Source organism: Oryx dammah, unplaced genomic scaffold (genome assembly GCF_014754425.2).
Source record: "Oryx dammah isolate SB20612 unplaced genomic scaffold, SCBI_Odam_1.1 HiC_scaffold_15, whole genome shotgun sequence".
NCBI classification, from domain to species: Eukaryota; Metazoa; Chordata; class Mammalia; order Artiodactyla; family Bovidae; genus Oryx; species Oryx dammah.
Window position 1 is genome coordinate 11,290,287 of NW_024070199.1, and position 20,643 is coordinate 11,310,929.

General features: G+C 42.4%; 1 protein-coding gene across 17 annotated transcripts in view; it reads left to right on the plus strand.

The window, feature by feature from the left end:
- DLG2 (discs large MAGUK scaffold protein 2) overlaps positions 1–20,643 on the plus strand; it is a 2,338,778-nt gene that overhangs the window by 2,053,210 nt on the left and 264,925 nt on the right. Inside the window, exon 1 of one of the 17 annotated variants that reach the window (XM_040255576.1) lies at positions 2,542–5,319. The exons of the other annotated variants lie outside the window; for them this stretch is intronic. Within the exon in view, the coding sequence (XP_040111510.1) occupies positions 5,283–5,319 (37 nt within the window). The 5' untranslated portion in view covers positions 2,542–5,282. Of the gene's footprint in view, positions 1–2,541; positions 5,320–20,643 lie in introns of those variants that run through there. 17 annotated transcript variants of the gene reach the window in all.

Sequence of the window (20,643 nt, forward strand, 5' to 3'; positions counted from 1 at the left end):
TTTGTGGAGGAGGAGTCTGTGATTCAGGCTTAAGCCAAGGGTGTTGCCTTTATGACATAGGTCATTACCGAAAGTAGGGTACCTATGGCTTCTTGCCCAAGAGCTGTCAGATGTGTTCATGGATTTGTGCTGAGCCTTTGGTGATTCAGTAGAACCAGGCCATTAGAAATGCTACACTGGGTCTTAACAGTGGTATATGCATGGTCAGTCACTCAGTCATGACTGGCTCTTTGTGCCCCAATGGACTAAAAACCCCTTTGACCATGGCATGTCCCAGGCAAGAATGCTGGCCATTTCCTTCTCCAGGAGATCTTCCCAACCCAGAGATTGATCCCATGTCTCCTGCATTGGCAGATAGATTCTTTACCACTGAGCCTCCTGGGAAGCCCCTTAATAGTGATACCTACAGCAAAACAAAGACCCAAAATATTTCAGGCCCATGTGAGAACTATTGGAATAAGAGGTGTGTAGAAGGTGCTGTGAGAATAGCAGGGTGGTCGTTAATTCAGTCTGTGACGTTTAGGAGGGTTCCCAGTGGTGGCAGTGTTTGAAGGTGTGTTAGAAGAATGAAGGGAGTCGGTGGACAAAAAGGAAGGAAGAGCTATCTGTGCAGAGTCACTAGTTCTCCGGAAAGAAGACAGTGAAAAGAGAGGCTGTCAGGAGAGCAAGTCTGTGGAAGGAGTGGCTTGCTTCACTAAGATGTGAGCTTTATGCTGTAGTGGATGAGGTGCCAAGCAAAAGACTTTGATGAAGGAGAGATGACATGGGTTGACCATTTTAGAAAGAGCTCTGTGACAGCTGGTGTGGCTAATTCACTGACAGAAGGTAAGACGAGAGGGAGAGAACCTCATTCATGTCAATGACAGTGGTGACAAAGAGGAACACACAGACATTCTAGAGAGATGGTTTGGAGGTAGGATTGAGGGGACTGATTAATATCTCATTAGATATGGAATCAAGATTTGAGGCTGAAGTTTATAACATGTTATGACATCAAGGAAAATGTCCTCTGAAATCCATGATTTTGTCTGAAATCTTCTCAAAACTACAGTATGAGATATACTGTGTAATAGGTTTGTGGCATCTGACATTTGTACTAAATTTTTAACTTTCCAGAGCACTTCCTTTTGCTTGATCTTATTAAATATGCATTTTGACAGATGAGAAGACTAAGTGACTAAAAGCATTCCATTGGAATTGGCTGGGGTGAGACTAGAATCAAGTCTCCAGGCTCCCTAGTCCTGATAGTCCAAATCTGATAGTCTTGCATTCTGGGCCCTTTACCCTTTTTTTCTCTTTTGCATAGAAGGTACTCGAATGAGAAAGACTTTTTGACTCAAGGAGGAGGCTGGAAGTTTTGGAAAAGCCACAAAGAAAACTTGGGAGCTTTTAGGAAGGACGAGGCAGCCAGCAGATGGGCAAAGGGCAGCAAGTGACAGTGAGCATTCCAGGCCTTCCAGCTGTCAGTGTTTTCATTGCTCAGAGTACAAATGTATCCTGTAGTGTTAGTTTCCCTGTAAACCTCATCCCTGCAAACCAGATGAGCCCTGGGAAGTGGGGAACGGAAGTAGGGAGGGACCACTGCTAATGGCTAAGAACGACAGGGACAGTAGCCTCTATTCAGGATGGTCCTTGAGTCCCTCAAGTCTGTTCAGAGGGTCCTGTGTGGCCTGTTAATGAGCATTGCACTCAAAATTGGTCCCCACACAATCTCAACCAGGGAACAAGTAGATTTATTGATCACAGTGGGCAAAATTGTCTATGCAGAGACTATAGAATAAACTCATTCAAAACTAGTACAGCCACTATGGAGAACAGTGTGGAGATGCCTTAAAAAACTGGAAATAGAACTGCCATATGACTCAGCAACCCCACTGTTGGGCATACACACCTAGGAAACCAGAATCGAAAGAGACACGTGTACCCCAGTGTTCACTGCAGCACTGCTTACAATAGCTAGGACATGGCAAACTAGATGTCCATCAGCAGATGAATGGATAAGGAAGTTGTCGTACATATACACAATGGAAAGTTACTCAGGTATGAAAAAGAACCCATCTGAGTCAGTTCTAATGACGTGGATGAAACTGGAGCCTATTGTACAGAGTGAAGTAAGTCAGAAAGAGAAACACCATTAGAGTATTTCTGTTCAGTTCAGTCACTAAGTCGTGTCCAACTCTTTGAAATCCCATGGACTGCAGCACACCAGGCTTCCCTGCCCTTCATATTAATGCATATATATATATAATTTAGAAAGATGGTAATGATGAACCTATATGCAAGACAGCAAAAGAGTCACAGATGTAAAGAACAGACTTTTGGACTATATGGGAGAAGGCCAGGGTGGCACGATTTGAGAGAATAGCATTGAAACCTATATATTACCATACATGAAACAGATGACCAGTGCAAGTTTGGTGCATGAAGCAGAACACTCAAAGCTGGTGCTCTAGGACAACCCAGAGGGATGGGGTGGGGAGGGAGGCGGGAGTGGGGTTCAGGATGGGGGGATACATGTATACCCATGGCTGATTCATGTCCATGTATGGCAAAAGCCACAACGATATTGTAAAGTAACTAGCCTCCAATTAAAATAAATTAATTAATTAAAAAAAATAAATTCATTCAATACATACACAGCCATGTGTAAGATAGTTAGTAGGAACCTGCTCTATAGCACAAAGAGCTCAGTTCAGTGCGCTGTGGTGACCTAGAGGGGTAGGATGGGGATGGGGTTGGGAGGGAGGTCAAAGAGGGAGGGGATATGTGTATACGTATGGCTGATTCACTCATTACAGCAGAAACTAACTCAACATTGTAAAGCAGTTATACTCAAATAAAAATAAATAAATAAACCCTTTCAGTTTGAAAGTGGAGTCTCAACCCTACTGAGCAGAGGAAACAGAGAGTCTTGGTCCCTGCAGACCAGAATCTATTAGAAATAATAATTTTGCCATGGTGGGAGAGTCATTTTACAATTATCTCCTGTCCATGTTGGTGACTGGGAAGAGGCAAAACACCTGTCTTAGACAAGGTAGACATTTGTGGGTAGGAAGAGACTTTTCATCTGGAGGAGTTACTGTAAAACAGACTATGGTTTAGGATACCTGGAGAGAAAGAGGAAGAGGATTCTTGGTGAAAACTCTTCAATGCACTGTTATCTTTTAGGCAGATGTGGTCTTTCACAGGATTTGCAATAACTGCCTTTGCAAGTGGAAGTGATCAGCTTCCACTTGCAAGTGACTGCCTTGGAAATGGTGAGCAAAGAATGGTACTTAATAGAGACGTGTTCTGTGATTATACAGCCCCCATCCTTCCGGGGGTTTCATTGATTATCTGTCTCTGTGTGGACTCCTAGCTGCAGCCTCAGGGACTCATCTGATTTCATGTATTCCTTTGTCATCTAGAACTATGGTTGACAGTCAATACTGATTTTTAAAAAAAGTATCGCTTTTAAGGAAAAATTTTTTCTAAAAATAACTTTTTATTTTGTACTGGAGGATGCATACTGTGCTAAGTCGCTCCAGCTGTGTTGGACTATTTGCAACCCAATAGACTGTGGCCCCCCAAGGCTCCTCTGTCCATGGGATTCTCCGGGCAAGAATACTGGAGTGGGTTGCTGGGCTTTTCTCCAGAGTGGCCTGCCGGGCTCTCCTCCAGAGTGGCCAATTAACAATATTGTAAAATTTCAGGTAGACAGCAAAGGGACTTGCCATAAATATACATGTAGTTTTTTTCTTCTTTTTACTTTTTATCCTAATATTTTCATGTGGGGTGGGAGAGAAGTCCATAGAGAAAAATATACTTTTATACCCAGAGGTGTGCTTTAAACAGACCTTGTTGTTTCATTTTATGACCCAACCTAAAACCTCGAGATTCCCACAACTTTCAAGCCCATCAAGGCCACCATTCCATCAAGACCAGTTCGAAGTGTCAATGATAATCTCATTTTATGGAAACCCCTCTCCAAGCAGTTGAGCCAATTCTACCCCTTAGTTCTGTTTTCCCAGTGGTCATTTGTTTCTGAACATGTTTTCAACTGATTTTTTAAATAAAGCATTTACACTGAAATGAGTCCCCTTCTTAGGTGAGTTTGATTTCTATTAGAGGTAAAAAAAAATCACACGATCTCTGAGCCTGTGTACTCTTAGTTTGATAAATGAAGTAACAGGGATAGAGGGTAGGTGGTTACCATGGTGACCATAACATCTGATTTGAGTAGCAACAGATAGGGCAAAGTAACAGTACCATACTAAGCTGAACCGTAATGATGATCAATAGTTGAGAGAGGAAATTTAAATGTCTAGGCTCTACCTAGCAACTGATCAGTCAATCAATACATGAATAGCAGTATCTATACCTTAGCTTCATGTGCATGTACCGTACAGATCAAAACAGAAAGAAAATTGCAGCCTATGTGAAAATTAAAAGTCCTTAAGCATATTTGGAAAATTTAGGTGAAAATAAAAATCATTCTAATTTCCAAATTTTAACTATTCATCCTCAGAATATCAGGATAAGTTTAAACTACATTGGCATAAGAAGATTTCAAGGTTTAAAAGAAATGGAAAGAGTTGTTGATCTTTCAGGCTGAGGGGACCTAGTTTCTTGACTTGGAGTTGCCACACAAAAAGATAAACTTAGAAGTTCTACATCCCTAAACCATCCCTTTTTGAATACTCTTCCTGCCTAAAGGCTGATGTAAGCAGGCACTTCCTGGCCTGGGGGAGCCGGCAGATTCCAGTCTGCCAGCTGAAGAATTAACTCTACAGCGTGAATAACTTTGTTTACTCACTTCTGCATTTTAAAAGAAGATATGGACTAGCACTTCAGTAATGGAATTTCAAATACCCGCGGCCAAGCTGGATGGTGGGATGGGACTGGGTTAAGAAGTCTTCCGGGCTCCCTCGGCAGACTCCCTGGGCAGGCGTCCACATCCACCACCTTTCCAGCATGAAGGCATTTTTTAGATGAGAAGAGAAAAAAGAAAGAGAGAGAGGTGAGTGAAACAGTCAACATTTGGAAAATGATTTGTAACTGCTTTTAAAAGGGTGGAATGGGGAAAGTAATCCCGTCTCTTAAATTGGCCCTTTTGTGTTGCAAAGCATCTCAAACTAGCTCTGCCACTAGCCTGAGCTGGCGGCCCCACCTGCTTCACTCCTCAGAGTATTTGGCCCCAACTCAAGAGCGTCAGGAGTGTGTGCTGACGGGCGGAGTTGATACACCGTAGACTCAGCCAGGAAGAGGGGAGCAGAGCTGACTTTGGGGAGCAGTTGCCTGCTATGCTGAAAACCTCTGGAAACTGGCTAAGGAGCTGTGGTGAGAACCGTGCGTGCGGCTTTTCTCAGACCCATTTCTCTTGAGAGACCAGTGGGGAATCATGGCCAGGGCTATGAAAAGAGGACAGCAGAGGCCCCTCCCCTCTCCCTCCCTAGAACTGCAACGCCTGCCTTTTCTTAGCACCCACTGCTTGCAGGCATCTGCTTAAGGCTGTTCGTTTTCTTGTCTGTTGCTGTCTGTGCTCTAGGGGAATAAGAATCAGTGAATTTTTCTCTCCCTGTGCCTCAGTGGCGCCCCTGAACCACACTCCACAAGTCTGATTCACCACTGGCCTCTTCATAATAAATCTGCCTCATGTGAGCAGTTGACAGTTGATACTGTGTACCAGAGAGAGATTTAGGAATGTGAAATTCTTGTGGCTGACTTAAATGGGTTCCAGAAATGCCTGGATCTACACTGATTTCAGATCAGATATGTGATGCATGCAAGTTCTGTTCAAATAGCCAGAGTCTGCTGAGAGACAGAATGGTTCTAAAGCGGGGAGGGAGGTGGGCTTACAGGTCTGAAAGAAACAAGAGACTTAGGGGCTGAAATCCCACTTTTAAGCCATGCAACCTTGGGAAACCAGGGAACTTTATGCCTTCAGTTTTCTCAGTTGTAAAATGAGGATGACATTACTTACCTTGTAAGATTGAAAAATTAATTGTATAAGTCTAGAGGACAGGGACCATAATCACCTTATTTAGAGGGTTAAACATCCAGAGAAAGTCATTTATTAACACTATTAACACTCTTAACTTAGTAGTTAAGAATGTCAGCTCAGATCATCCTGCCTGCATTCACAGTGCAGCTCCCTCATGGTTTGCTGAAGTTGACTGAATAACATATGCCTGTTTCCACGTCTGTAAAATGGTAATACTAACAAATATTTCATGGATCTGTGAGGATTTAAAGAAGCAACGCTTCATATATCAGCTTGGTCAAAAGGTTTATTCAGTTTAAAAAAAAAAAAAACCACAAAAAACCCTGAATGAACATTTTGGCCAAGCCAGCATAAGCCCCTCAGCAGAGTTCAGCTCGGTGCTCTGTGATGACCTAGAAATGTGGAATGGGGAGGCTGGAAGGGAGGCTCAAGAAGGAGGGGATATATGCATTCATATGACTGACTTACCTTGTTGTACAGCAGAAACTAACACAACATTGTAAAGCAACTATATTCAAACAACAACAACAAATGAAACAAACAAGCTCCTCAGCACTATGCCTAGCACACAGCAGTCAGTAATTGTTGGCTGTTGATATTATGAGGCCGAAATCTGACTGTGGAGCTAGACAACTGGCCTCCCTAGACTAAATTCCCAGGTGGCGCTAGTAGTAAAGAACCTGCTAGCCAATGCAGGAGACATAAGAGGGGTTCCATCCCTGGGTCAGGGAAGATCCCCTGGAGGAGGAAATGGCAACCTACTCTAGTATTCTCGGCTGGAGCATCCCATGGACAGAGGAGCCTAGTGGGCTATAGTCCATAGGGTCACAAAGAGTCAGACATGATTGAAGTAATTGAGCTTACGCACACCGGAGACTAAATTGACCTCATTTTCTAAAAATTTGACTGCAGAGGCTGGATGAGATGAGTTCTAAGGAGCCGTCCACCTCTTACCAGTTGTGTGCCTGGGAGTATCCACATGCCTATAGATTTACATCTTCCTTGGTAGGGGCCATACATTGAAAATTCATACACTTTATGATGGAAAAAAACAACCCAACATAATATACATTTCGGACTTAAAAATCATAGCCAGTGCCTAAAACCAGATGTATCATTTCATATATTCCTGTGACTTGATTTCCTGAAGAATGTATTTTTGCAGCCTTAGATTCTACTTTGCATGTTCATAGCTTTGGAAATTTGCATCCAAACATTTTGCCCTGGTTTTAAGAGATTTACTCACACAGGTTGACTGAGAATGGCACTTGGTAGCATTTTCAGTTTCTGGATTATTTTTGAGAAGGAACCTTAATGTGTATCTCTGCATTCTGCTGTCAGTTAATATGTATCTGACATTATATTTGAGCTGTTGGCAGCCAGTTTAAAAACCAGCCCAGAGTCACTCCTCACTGGGCCTCTGGGCAGGAAGTAGATTTGCTGGGCCGGGGGATTTGCATTCTCTTCAGACTGGGAGCACCCCCTCCCAACATTTCCTTTTTATTTGATTCTTTCCATATTCAACACCCCCCCTTACTAAGTAGCTTCCCACAATTTCTCTCTAAATCCCTGATGGGTGCTCTGAACTAAGCCAACACCCTCATTAAACAGAACAATTAATCACAGGTTTTCAGAATTAATTTGTTTGATTAAGACCACCAAGAGGGCAGGGACTGTATTTTCTGATGCCTGGCACGTAATAGAGGCAGTTTTTGCTTTTGCATCATAGGCAGAGATCATAGAGATGACATCTTAATAATCAGTGGGGAAAAAGTACCATTGGCTAAGATACTGAGCAAGCAGCTTTTCTATGCTTTAGTGAGTTGTCACACAGTCCTTTCTAGCTTTGAATCAGCTTCCAACCTTTTATCCCTTGTACTTCAACATTATGAAATATCTCTGAGAGTTCTTTTAATGTGCAGTTTTTTGCCAGAGTTATTTCCTCTGGGACATCTTCATCCTTTCATCCCAACCACTTTCTTCATTCATGTTCCTAAGTTTGCCTTTGGTCAAGTTCCCCTGACTGTGTATCTGGTTTCTCTCAAAGGGTGGCAGTGTCAATATTCCCATGATCAGCTATGGCTTCTAAAAGTCCACTGTTCCATTTGAATTTCACTTACAGCATTATCACTGTTTGTTTCTTTGCTGCACTTCAATCTTCACTGGCAAATTCCCTCTTTGATTATCCATTTCTGTAAAATGTTATGTGGGTTTTGCTCCTCACCAGGAGATGAGGAAGCAAAACAAATACATGCTTTGCTGTCTGTATGTGGACTGAACAATAAGTCTGAAGTGACCCATTCCCAACAGACTTTGAAAGAACTGACCTGATAAGTCTCAGGGAACATAAAGGGCATCTGTTACTATGTAGTGACTGTTGACCAAAGAGCTAGTAGCAAGTTTATACTTTACTTACCCGCAGTTAGTATACTGTGGTAACTGAAATTTGAATCTTGTTGTTAGGGAACTGCTGTTCCTTAATTAAGCCACAGTAATTGAAATTCATGCATGTTGCTGCTGCTGCTGCTAAGTCACTTCAGTCGTGTCCGACTCTGTGTGACCCCATAGACGGCAGACCACCAGGCTCCCCTGTCCCTGGGATTCTCCAGGCAAGAACACTGGAGTGGGTTGCCATTTCCTTCTCCAATCATGCATGTTGGAACCACACAAATAAAAAACTGCCCATAGATAGTTGCTCAATAATAAATATCTGTTGAATGAATGAACATACTCATACATTCACACTGATCTCAGTTTTACAGTCTGAGTGTCCTTTTAGCCTTGCCCATAACTATTTCCCTTCTCTTCCTTCCTGGACATAATAAAATACCCAAAGTGTTAGCTGCTCTTTGCAACCCAATGGACTGTAGCCTGCCAGGCTCCTCTGGCTATGGAATTTCCCAAGCAAGAATACTTGAATCAGTAGCCATTCCCTTTTCCAGGGGATCTTCCCAACCCAAGTATCAAACCCAGGTCTCCTGCATTGCAGACAGATTCTTTTCTGCCTTAGCCACCAGTGAAACCCTAAATAGTAGGTAAAAACATGTCTACTAGAAGCTAGCTTTGAACAAGTCATTAAACTCTTGGGTCTCATGTGCTAAAGGCCCAGTTCAGTTCAGTTCAATCACTCAGTCGTGTCCGACTCTTTGCGACCCCATGAATCGTAGCACGCCAGGCCTCCCTGTCTATCACCATCTCCCGGAGTTCACTCAGATTCACGTCCATTGAGTCAGTGATGCCATCCAGCCATCTCATCCTCGGTCGTCCCCTTCTCCTCCTGCCCCCAATCCCTCCCAGCATCAAAGTCTTTTCCAATGAGTCAACTCTTCGCATGAGGTGGCCAAAGTACTGGAGTTTCAGCTTTAGCATCATTCCTTCCAAAGAAATCCCAGGGCTGATCTCCTTCAGAATGGACTGGTTGGATCTCCTTGCAGTCCAAGGGACTCTCAAGAGTCTTCTCCAACACCACAGTTCAAAAGCATCAATTCTTCGGTGCTTAGCCTTCTTCACAGTCCAACTCCCACATCCATACATGACTACTGGAAAAACCATAGCCTTGACTAGACGGACCTTAGTTGGCAAAGTAATGTCTCTGCTTTTGAATATACTATCTAGGTTGGTCATAACTTTTCTTCCAAGGAGTAAGCGTCTTTTAATTTCATGGCTGCAGTCACCATCTGCAGTGATTTGGGAGCCCCAAAAAATAAAGTCTGACACTGTTTCCACTGTTTCCCCATCTATTTCCCATGAAGTGATGGGACCAGATGCCATGATCTTTGTTTTGTGAATGTTGAGCTTTAAGCCAACTTTTTCACTCTCCTCTTTCACTTTCATCAAGAGGCTTTTCAGTGCCTCTTCACTTTCTGCCATAAGGGTGGTGTCATCTGCATATGAGGTTATTGATATTTCTCCCGGCAATCTTGATTCCAGCTTGTGTTTCTTCCAGTCCAGCGTTTCTCATGATGTACTCTGCATAGAAGTTATATAAGCAGGGTGACAAAGGCCTAGTTACTTCTTATTAAAATTCTTCCTGATTGGGACTTCCCAGGCAGTTCAGGGGTTAAGACTCCTTGTTTCCACAGCAGGGGTGTGGGTTCAGTCCCTGGCAGGGAACCAAGACCCTGCATGCCATGCTGCATGGCATAGCCAAAAAAAAAAAAAAAATTCCCTGAGTGCCTAGCTTCACTTCTACAATAAACAAATATGATCAATAGATTTATACACTAAATTCAAAAAGGACTCTCAGGCTCCAAATGTTGATCATTTTCTCCCCAAAGAGCAGGCTCAGGACTTGGCAGAGGAAGCTTCTGAAATCCTGCCTCCACAAAGGATGCTCAGACCCAGTGGGCAGTGGGAGAGAGAGGTCTTATACTGACAGAACTTCCCTGATCCAATTCTCTTACTGTCCTAAAATCTAGTAATTAAAAAAAAAAAAAAGTAGAGGATGTTTAGGGGAGAGACGCAAAGATAATCCTAAATTCTACTTGGCCTTTGGTCTCCAGGAGTTTATATTCTAGAATGGGCTATGAATCCTGGAGACCTGTAAGCAGTAAGAGTGGTGGTTACCAGCACTGGTTTGATCTGACCCAGTTTCAGGGTTGGATCTGTCACTTCCTAGCTCGGTAAGCTTTTGCAAGTCACTTAGATTCTCAGAATCTCCTTTCTACATCTGTGGAATCTAAGAATTATCTCTCAGGGTTTTGAAGAGTTTTGAACAAGATAAGGAATGCAATGTACATAGAGAAGTATCTTTTGTAGTGTAAGAGCTCGGAAAACGGAAACGATTTTCGTTACTGAGACATGATTTGAATACATGCTGTCTTTTTTAAATATTTATTTATATGGCAGCACTGGGTCTTAGTTGTGGCACGCGGCATCTTTTAGTTGCGGCATGTTAGATCTAGTTCTCTGACCAGGAATCGAACCCAGCCCCCTGCATTGGAGGTGTGGAATCTTAGCCCCTGGGCTACTAGGGAAGTTGCAGATGTCATTCTTTTCACTAAGACTGCCTTGTCTTCAGTGTGCAGAGTTCTGGTTGCAGAGTGTAATATACAGGTAAATTTTATGAAAGCTATCCAGCTCATTCATGAGGGACCAAGGCTAAGACCTTTGTTTTCTCTTGCCTCCTTATTGACGTCCATTGGGTAATTGAGAATCTATATTATATTCTGCTTTTGTGGAGTTGGCCCCCTCTATTCTTTTGGAATCCCTCCTTTGGGTGTGTTCAGAGGCATTTTCAAAATTTTCAAGAGCGAGTCACTCAGGTCACATAGTGGCAGGGCCTCACTTGCTCATCTGCCAACAGTGCCGTCTCCCCTAGAACGGTCAGCTTGGCGCAGCGGCATCCTCATCTGGTTGCAGTGTGTCCCCACAGCCAGACACACACACTTGGAGACTTTTTTAAAGTTACTGTTGTGCCTGGCTGCTGGGCCGTGGGTCTCAGTTCTGGCCGTGTGGGGCACGTAACAAGTGGAGCTCTGCCCAGGGATCCTGATTCAGTCAGTCTGGAGTGGAGCTGAGGCACCTACATTATAAAAGTGGTTCCCAGGTGAGGAGCAGGCAGAGCTGAGAACTGCTGCTCTCTTGCCAACAGGTAGTCGAGTCTAAGAACACAGCCAGTCCCGGGTGCAGGCGCCTGCTTGTGAATGACCTGTACGACATTCGCTTGTCGGCAGACTGAGGCACAAGCTGGCCTTGCGACGTGGGAACCTGACTGCTGCCCGTTCTCCTTACCTGGGCGGTGGCGGGGGGCGGGGGGGAAGGTTACTTGTGTTGTGCCATCAGAGAGCAGTCCCACTCCTCTTGACTGAACTCTTTATAACAGCTGCCTAATTGGTCTCCTTGATTCCGTCTCCCTCTCTTAACCTGTCAATCCACCCTCCACTCTGCCAACAAAGTCATCTTGCTAAATCAAGAATTCCATTGTTACTCCCTTCCTCTTCCTCTTTTTTCTTTCTTTTTTTTTTTTACATTTTGTGGGATCTTAGTTCCTGACCAGGGCCCCACCCCTTGTAGTTGAGGCATGAAGTCTCAACCTCTGGACTGCCAGGGAACTCCCCTCTCCTCTTGTAGCCACAAAGAACTGTTCCTTGTTTCCAGCATGGGATGTTTCTCAGTACCTTAAAACATGTTATTTCCCTGACAGAACATTCAGCCTCCCAGTGAATAGTAATAGTATAACTTTCATAAATGACAAAATATTTCTGTATTTGAAATTTTAATCTTTTTTAGATCCCACGCCACGTGTTCTACACATGCATATGTTTGACAAACTTTTACTGACCTTAGAAGCCCAGTTCTAGACATTCTCTGAGAAGACTTCTCTATCCTCCACCACCCATCAGCAGTGTGTGTACGTTCTCTGGACCCAGAGAACACTATCAAAGAATTCAGCCTCTTGCATTGTAATTTGCCATTTATGATCTACTTTCCTCCCAAGGATATATGCCATGTTTCTGTTTGTAATTGCTTCAGTGGGCTTCCCAGGTAGCTCAGTGGTAAAGAATCTGCCTGCCAATGCAAGGAGACACAGGAGATGCTGTTTCGATCCCTGGATTGGGAAGATCCCTTGGAGAAGGAAATCCAATCCACTTGCCTGGAGAATCCCATGGACAGAGGAGCCTAGTAGGTTACAGTTCATGAGGGTGCACAGAGTCAGACACGACTGAGCCCGAATGCACACATGCAATTGCTTGAGCAGAATGGACCACCAGGGGGTTGGGAGCAGGCTTGAGGGAAAATCCTCTTCAGTCCTAAAAAAACACCTGGATGCAGATGGTTCATTTAACAGTGGATTGTTAACTCTAATAATGTCATTTATTGTAAGTCACTGGGGCACAAAAAAGAAGTATCCCCAAAATAAACTAAAAAATATTAAAAAGAGAAAAATAAAGTATCGCAGAGGTTCTGCCTTTATATACAGAATTCCAACTGCTGGAGCACTTACTTCCCAAGACAGTCTAAGCCACAGTCAGCAAGATTGCCTAGATTTCTGTGCTTAGCTGACCAGAGCTCCCACCATAACATCACTGGGTTCACTTTATTACCCAAGAAGGGCTGGATTGCATTGCATCATCTGTTTAGAGGGCATTTTACCAAAGAACCAATGAAAGACAGCCAAAGAGAGCTGTGCATTTAAAAAATATTTTATTTATTTCTTTGTCTGCACCAGGTCTTAGTTGAGGCATGTGGATCTAGTTCCCCGACCAGGGATCGAACCCAGGCCTCCTGCATTGAGAACATGGAGTCTTAGCCACTGGATCAGCTGGGAAATCCCAGAGCTATGCATTTTTGTGTGTATACTTTTTTTTTGGGGGGGGGGACCTGTATTTTTATAGGCAGACACTGTAATCAGCTGTCATGATAGCTATAATCAATTAGTCTATGGGCTGTTTTTCTCCATCTGTACTAATTAAATAGTTGCTTTAGTTTTTATTTTTGTTTTTCCTCGCTACTGTTGAACCATGTGACTAAGCCCCTAAAAACCTTCAGCTGCTGTTCTTTCTCTCCTCTCTCTACCTGTTCCTCCTTTAAGACATGAAGCAGGTCCTCTATTGTTAGCTCAATAGATATGAATTTGAGCAAACTCTGAGAGATAGTGAAGGACAGGGATGCTGGCAAGTTGCCATTCGTGGGTTCACAAAGAGTTACACCCAACTGAGCGACTGAACTTCTATTGTTGAAGTAGAAAGCAAGAAATCAGAAAATATTTGTTTCTTTTGAAACTGAGATTTTTCTCCAGTAAATCACAAGATAGAGATGCTTCCCTGACAGTAAGCTTAAGAACACAGCAGAGAACTTTCAAGAGTTGGGCAAACATTTCAGCTAACATGGCTGCACAAGTCTAGAACCTAAGATAGAAATAAAAAGAAAAGTAAGATCTAGCGTCTGCCTGCAACGAGCTTAAAGTCTAGAAGAAAGATTTATTTAAAAAAAGAAAAAACCCAAACACAATATTAAGGATGAAAGAAAATACCCATTTTTCAAAACGTTCTGTTATGTGCTCAAAAGAAAATTGTCCCTGACCTGTCTTCTGGTGTCTATCTGCAAAATGGGTATAATCCATGCCAGTAACCTAATTCTTTTAAGAATGCATTTTAATGAGAAATTGAAAGGATTTTGAAAGTCTTCATACCCTTAGGGATAGGTATTATATGGATTCCATGTTAAAATCATAATGCATTTTAAGCAATGCTCATTGAACTATTAATCAATTTTTGTCACTTCAGTCCAGTTCAGTTCAGTTGTTCAGTCGTGTCTGACTCTTTGCAACCCCATGAATCACAGCACGCCAGGCCTCCCTGTCCATCACCAACTTCCGGAGTTCACTCAAACTCATGTCCATCGAGTCAGTGATGCCATCTAGCCATCTCATCCTCTGTCGTCCCCTTCTCCTCCTGCCCCCAATCCCTCCCAGCATCAGAGTCTTTTCCAATGAGTCAACTCTTCATATGAGGTGGCCAAAGTATTGGAGTTTCAGCTTTGGCATCAGTCCTTCCAAAGAATACCCAGGACTGATCTCCTCTAGAATGGACTGGTTGGATCTCCTTGCAGTCCAAGGGACTCTCAAGAGTCTTCTCCAACACCACAGTTCAAAAGCATCAATTCTTCAGCGCTCAGCTTTCTTCACAGTCCAACTCTCACATCCATACATGATCACTGGAAAAACCATAGCCTTGACTAGACAGACCTTTGTTGGTAAAGTAATGTCTCTGCTTTTGAATATGGTATCTAGGTTGGTCATAACTTTCCTTCCAAGGAGTAAGCGTCTTTTAATTTTATGGCTGCAGTCACCATCTGCAGTGATTTTGGAGCCCCCAAAAATAAAGTCTGACATTGTTTCCACTGTTTCCCCATCTATCTGCCATGAAGTGATGGGACCAGATGTCATGATCTTTGTTTTCTGAATGTTGAGCTTTAAGCCAACTTTTTCACTCTCCTCTTTCACTTGCATCAAGAGGCTTTTTAGTTCTTCACTTTCTGCCATAAGGGTGCTGTAATCTGAGGTTATTGATATTTCTCCTGGCAATCTTGATTCCAGCTTGTGCTTCTTTCAGCCCAGCGTTTCTCATGATGTACTCTGCATGTAAGTTAAATAAGCAGGCACTCACTGGAGAAGGAAATGGCAACCCACTCCAGTGTTCTTGCCTAGAGAATCCCAGGGACGGGGGAGCCTGGTGGGCTGCCATCAATGAGGTCGCACAGAGTTGGACATGACTGAAGTGACTTAGCAGCAGCAGCTCCATACAAAACTTACTAAGGGACCCTGAAGTTATTATAGAAATGAAAAACAGAGCAACTAGAATTAATTTCACTGGTTAGGTAGGGAAGGCTAGGAGGTGAGGATAAGACCCCTCCAGGGACCCCAGAACTGCTGCCAAGGCTATTGACTCTTTGTGGTCACTTTTGATGACTGTTCTTTTTACTTGTCTGAGGCTTGGGGCTCTGACTATAGATTTATGGATGCATAGTTTTCTTCAACAAGGAATTAAAGTTTAATGAAAGCAAAATCCAAAAGCAAATAATACTCCCAAACTGTGTTCCCAACTTTGAATGCAGAAAAATAGGAATTTTTTTTATAGGAGTTTTAAAATGTATTCAGCAGATCTTTATTCAGTACTTGCTATGTGCTGTGTATGGAACTAGGCATTGGAGGACAAATCAGACATAGTCTTTGTCCTCACGGAGCTTAGAATCCAATTACAGGCCAATTGCAATACATGTAAGCAATGCCATGGGGGGCTTAGACACTGCCCAGGTAGGAATTTTTAATGTATCTTGACAAGAGGATCATTAGAAGGCTCCGTGCAGAAAAAATATCAAAACCAGGATGTGAAATTCTGAGAAATTAGCCCTGAAGAGTGGGAAGGAGGAAGAATTTTAAGTAGGAAAGTAGGACAGCAAGAAGGAGCTCCTGTCCTTGGAAGTGAAGCAGTTTAATAGGTTGGAGTTTAGACCAATGTCTGGTGGAGCCTGGATTGCTAAGGAGGGCCCAGATCACACAAGGATCTTTATGCCCAGCTGGAGTTTGATTTTCTGTCTGAAGGCAGTGGGGCCAGTTAAATGGTTTTAAGCAGGAAAGAGACAGGATCAATATTGCCATTAAGAAAAAAATCTCTTATCTCTGCTGTGAAAAGAATGGAGAGGACAGAGGACAACCATCAAGAAGATGGGATGAGGATTCTTAGTCTAGGGGTTGAAAGGTCAGCTGTAGGTCTCACTAGTTGCTCTCACTATCCTGTGTGTGCAGTACTGTAAGGATTACACTCCTGCTCCTTCCCAGGCTTTTTGAATACAAACACTCCCTTTTTAACTACCCGAGAATGGTTTTTAGATTTTGTTGATAGAGATAATACTTACTGGTACTATGATACTTTGAAACATGGAACTAAACTTGATGTTGGTCAGTCGCTCAGTTGTGTCTGACTCTTTGAGACCCCATCAACTGTAAGCACGCCAGGTTCCTCGGTCCTCCACTGTCTCCCAAGGTTTGCTCAAATTTCATGTCCCAAGTGGCTCAGTGGGTAAAGAATCCACCTGCAATGCAGGAGACGCAGGTTCGATCCCATGGACAAAAGAGCCTGGCGGGCTACAGTCTCTTTGCAGAGTCACATGTAACTGAACAGAAACACAAGGATGTATACGTAGGTGACATTATGGATTCAGTCTAGGGAATATTTGGTGCCTTGTAGAGGATTCTTTGCCAAAACACCAAGGATTCCTGAGAGTTTTTGACCCTCAAACTTGAACCTGGAAGTAAGGAGGCTTTAGAATTGTAGTTGTCAGTAGTCTGTTAGCTAATCTTTTTCAAAGTGTTGATGCTATTATTTATTAAGCTTGTTCAGTCGCTCAGTCGTGTCTGACTCTTTGTGATCCCATGGACTGCAGCACACCAGGCTTCCCTGTCCTTCACTATTTCCCAGACTTTGCTCAAACTCACGTCCATTGAGTTGGGATGCCATCCAACCATTTCGTCCCCTCTCCTCCCGCCTTCAATCTTTGCTGTTATCTTTTGACATCAGGTGGCCAAAGTATTGGAGCTTCAGCTTCAGCATCAGTCCTTCCAGTGAACATTCAGGGTTGATTTCCTTGAGGATTGACTGGGTTGATCTCCTTGCAGTCCAAGGAACTCTCAAGAGTCTTCTCCAACACCACAGTTCAAAGGCATCATTATTTAGCACTCAGCCTTTTTTATTGTCCAGCTCTCATTGTCCTTACATACTACTGGAAAAACCACAGCTTTGACTATATGGACCTTTGTCAGTAAAGTAATGTATCTGCTTCTTAATATGCTGTCTAGATTTGTCATAGCTTTTCTTCCAAGGATCAAGTGTCTTTTAATTTTGTGGCTGCAGTCACTCCACAGTGATTTTGGACCCCAATAAAATGACTGTATCCAATAGCTTTACAAGTACTAGTTCATTTTATAAACGGGAAAACAAATATTAGAGAAGTCAGTAACTTGCTTTGGCTTCTGATTAACATTACTTCAGTACCTCCTGGAGGTTAAGCGAATTGAATGTTTGAATTTCAGTTCTACCACTTACCATCAATGTAATTTGGGGAAGTTAATCTCCAGCATTATCAGTTTCTTTATCTGTGAAATGGGTGTAATAGCTATCACATGGGATTAGAGTATTATTACAGTAGATAATGGATATGAAAAACCTCAATAACTTTCAATAAACTGTCTTCCCATTGTACCTTCTTCTCTTATTCCTTCTTTATCCTTTCTCCCCACTTCCCTGGCATCTGCTTACATGTTGGTCCCTCTATCAATTTTCCTTCTGATTTCTTTTCTTTTTATTAATCTTCACATTTTATTAAATCACTTTTTTTTAGTGTTTATACAGTTATTTTTTGTTTCTTGTTCTTAATTTAAACAGCAACCATTTATGTTTTGTTAAATTGCTCAAGAATCAAACTGCTCTGTATCTGTGACCCTTTGTAGAAAAACATTCTCACTAGCACATCAGTGACCTATAGTACATTTTCAGGTCCACTCTGGCACTGTTACTTACTCCACATTCGATACTCTAGAGATGAATCATCCATGCAATGCCCTACTTAAAAGTCATCTGTGTTCCTAGCCAATGCTCTCTTCATTCTCGCACATTCTCAAGTGCCCTGGCAAATCCTTAGTGCCCCTGTCAAAAAGCACTGATGTCAGGTCTCCTGGGATATAACCAATGGTTGACGAAGCAGGTGCAGAATTACAGAATGTGTAATTGCCACGTGAAGTAGTGTAGGGAAGTGTTTTCCTATGTGTTTCTTGACATTTATCTCTTATTTTTAGAGCATATTTACCCATTGCATACTAAATTCTAAGCCTAATGAATAAAGCTGGAATAACTTATCTTGTGAAAATCCATTCCTTATGCTGAGTTACCAAATAGCCGCACCCTTTGGCCTAGCTTTTAAGGCCCTCCATGATCTGGTTTCTTTTGTTACTTCATTCTTTCTTCCTGTTTCTCTTGTGAGGAAGACATGACCCCTACACTTAAATATTTTCTACAGCCTTCGCCTGAAAGGCTCCTCCTTTAACATGGCAGTTAAAGTACTTGTGTGCCTGCTGTTTCTCCCCTCTGGAAATCCTTCTTTTCTGCAAACCTTACCCATTCTTCAAGTGTCAGTTCATGTCCTACTTTGTCTGATCATTCCAAGGTCAAGTGATCCTCTGAATTCCTGGAGAGAGGTAGTGTGATTTACAGGGTAGGTTTGGAGATCTAGAGTTGGAATGCTGAGTTCAAATTCTGCCTGAGAGATGCAATCTTTTTACCTTCTTTGGAAAATAAGAAGTAAGAAGACAGGGGAGATAAAGGTGTTATTAATAAAAGGATTAAGGTAGAAAAACCATGTGAAAATATTGTGTAATTAATTATGATAATCTTGCCTAGTATATTCAATTATTTCTTTTTATGTGGTAGTTTAGTTTGCAGTTAAACATATTTAGTAAACACTGAATTCTTAAGGCTAAAAATGTACACTTTTTAAATCAGGGCTTCTTACATATTAATGTGCATATGAATTAGCTGGGGATTATTTGAAAATCAGGCTTCTGATTCTGTAGCTCTGGGATGGGGCTTGATTTTTATATTTCTAACAGTTCCCAGGTGAGCTGTCGCTGTTTCTGCTTGCCCACGGACCGTATTCTGATTAGCAAGTCTCCCTGTAAACGCAATACAGAGGTGGCAATAGAAACACCCATGCTGATAGTTGGCCCTCTCTGCCTGGAATCCAGACATGGTATTTGCACAGTGACCTTCTTCTCGGTGTCCAGTTGTGTTTTTCTGCCTATAACTTCACAACTGCAAAAGCTGGCTAGCTCAGTACTTAACGTGGTCACACATTGATATTAGTCAGCCTGGGGTGTCAAACGCAATTACTTCAGAATAAATAGAAAGTTCATCAGGAAACTTGCAGGGCTCCCACAGAGTGAACTGGATCTACCCTGAGATGCCTGCTAACTGATGACAGTGAAGTGACTCATTTGAGGTCAAGTCACAGATAGACGTCATCTCGTTACCTGGGAAGACCTCCTTTTGCAGCAAAGAATGCCACAGGTGTGTCTAAATGAGGAGAAACACTGGGAGGTTGGTTACCTGACTAACCCTCAGCAGTACAGTCTCTACCAACTAGAGCGGTCATAGCATCTATAGACTCTGTCCTTTAAACAGTTTAACACTCATTTATTTATTCATTTATTTATGGCTGTGCTGGGTTTCTGTTGCTCCACAGGCTTTCTCTTGTGGCAGTGAGCAGGGGCTACTCTCCATTGTGGTGTGCGGCCTTCTGATTGTGGTGGCTTCTCGTTGCAGAGCACAGGTTCTAGACGCACAGGCTTCAGTAATTGCAGCACTTGGGCTCAGTAGTTGTGGTGCATGGGCTTAGTTGCTCCATGGCATGTGGAATCTTCCCAGATCATGGATCGAGCTCATGTCCTCTGCATCGGCAGGCAGGTTTTTATTCACTGTGCCACCAGGAAGTCCCGTTAAAAACAGTTTATCAGTGACTTCAATTTTGACCTTCAGTGAGTCGTCATCTTCTTTATCTAGTTCTCCATGTGTGCACAAGGCAAGAAAAAAAGAGTATCTGATTTTGAATTGCATATTTTGATTGCACAGTTCAGTAAAGGAGACTTGGTGTGGAAGGTGACTGATGAAGCCATGGTTTTACAGTCTGCTCATGTTCTAGTTGTATGGGACCTTAGGCATGTTACCTAATCTAGGTTTTGAGCTTTTCATTTGTCAAAAAGAGATATTAAAATAAGTGAGATAGTCCATGTTAAATATTTAACACAGTTCCTGGCATACAGTTAGTGCTCCATATGTATCAGTTATATTTGTTATAGATAACAGTTATTGGCATATTTATGTTATTATAACATTTTATTAATATAATATTACATTTTAGAGTTTTTTATTGTGGTGAAAACACATTAATCTATCATCTTAGCCATTTGTAAGTATATGGTTCTGTAAGTATAAACATTGTCATGCAAGAGATTTCTAGAACTTTTTCATCTTGCAACACAGAAATTCATATACTTCAATAGAAATGAATTCCTCCTGCAAGCCGTTTACATTTTAGTTCTATTGTTTCCTGTCACTATTGGGAAAACACACAGGATTTGAAGCAAAAATTGAGACACAAGATTAAGC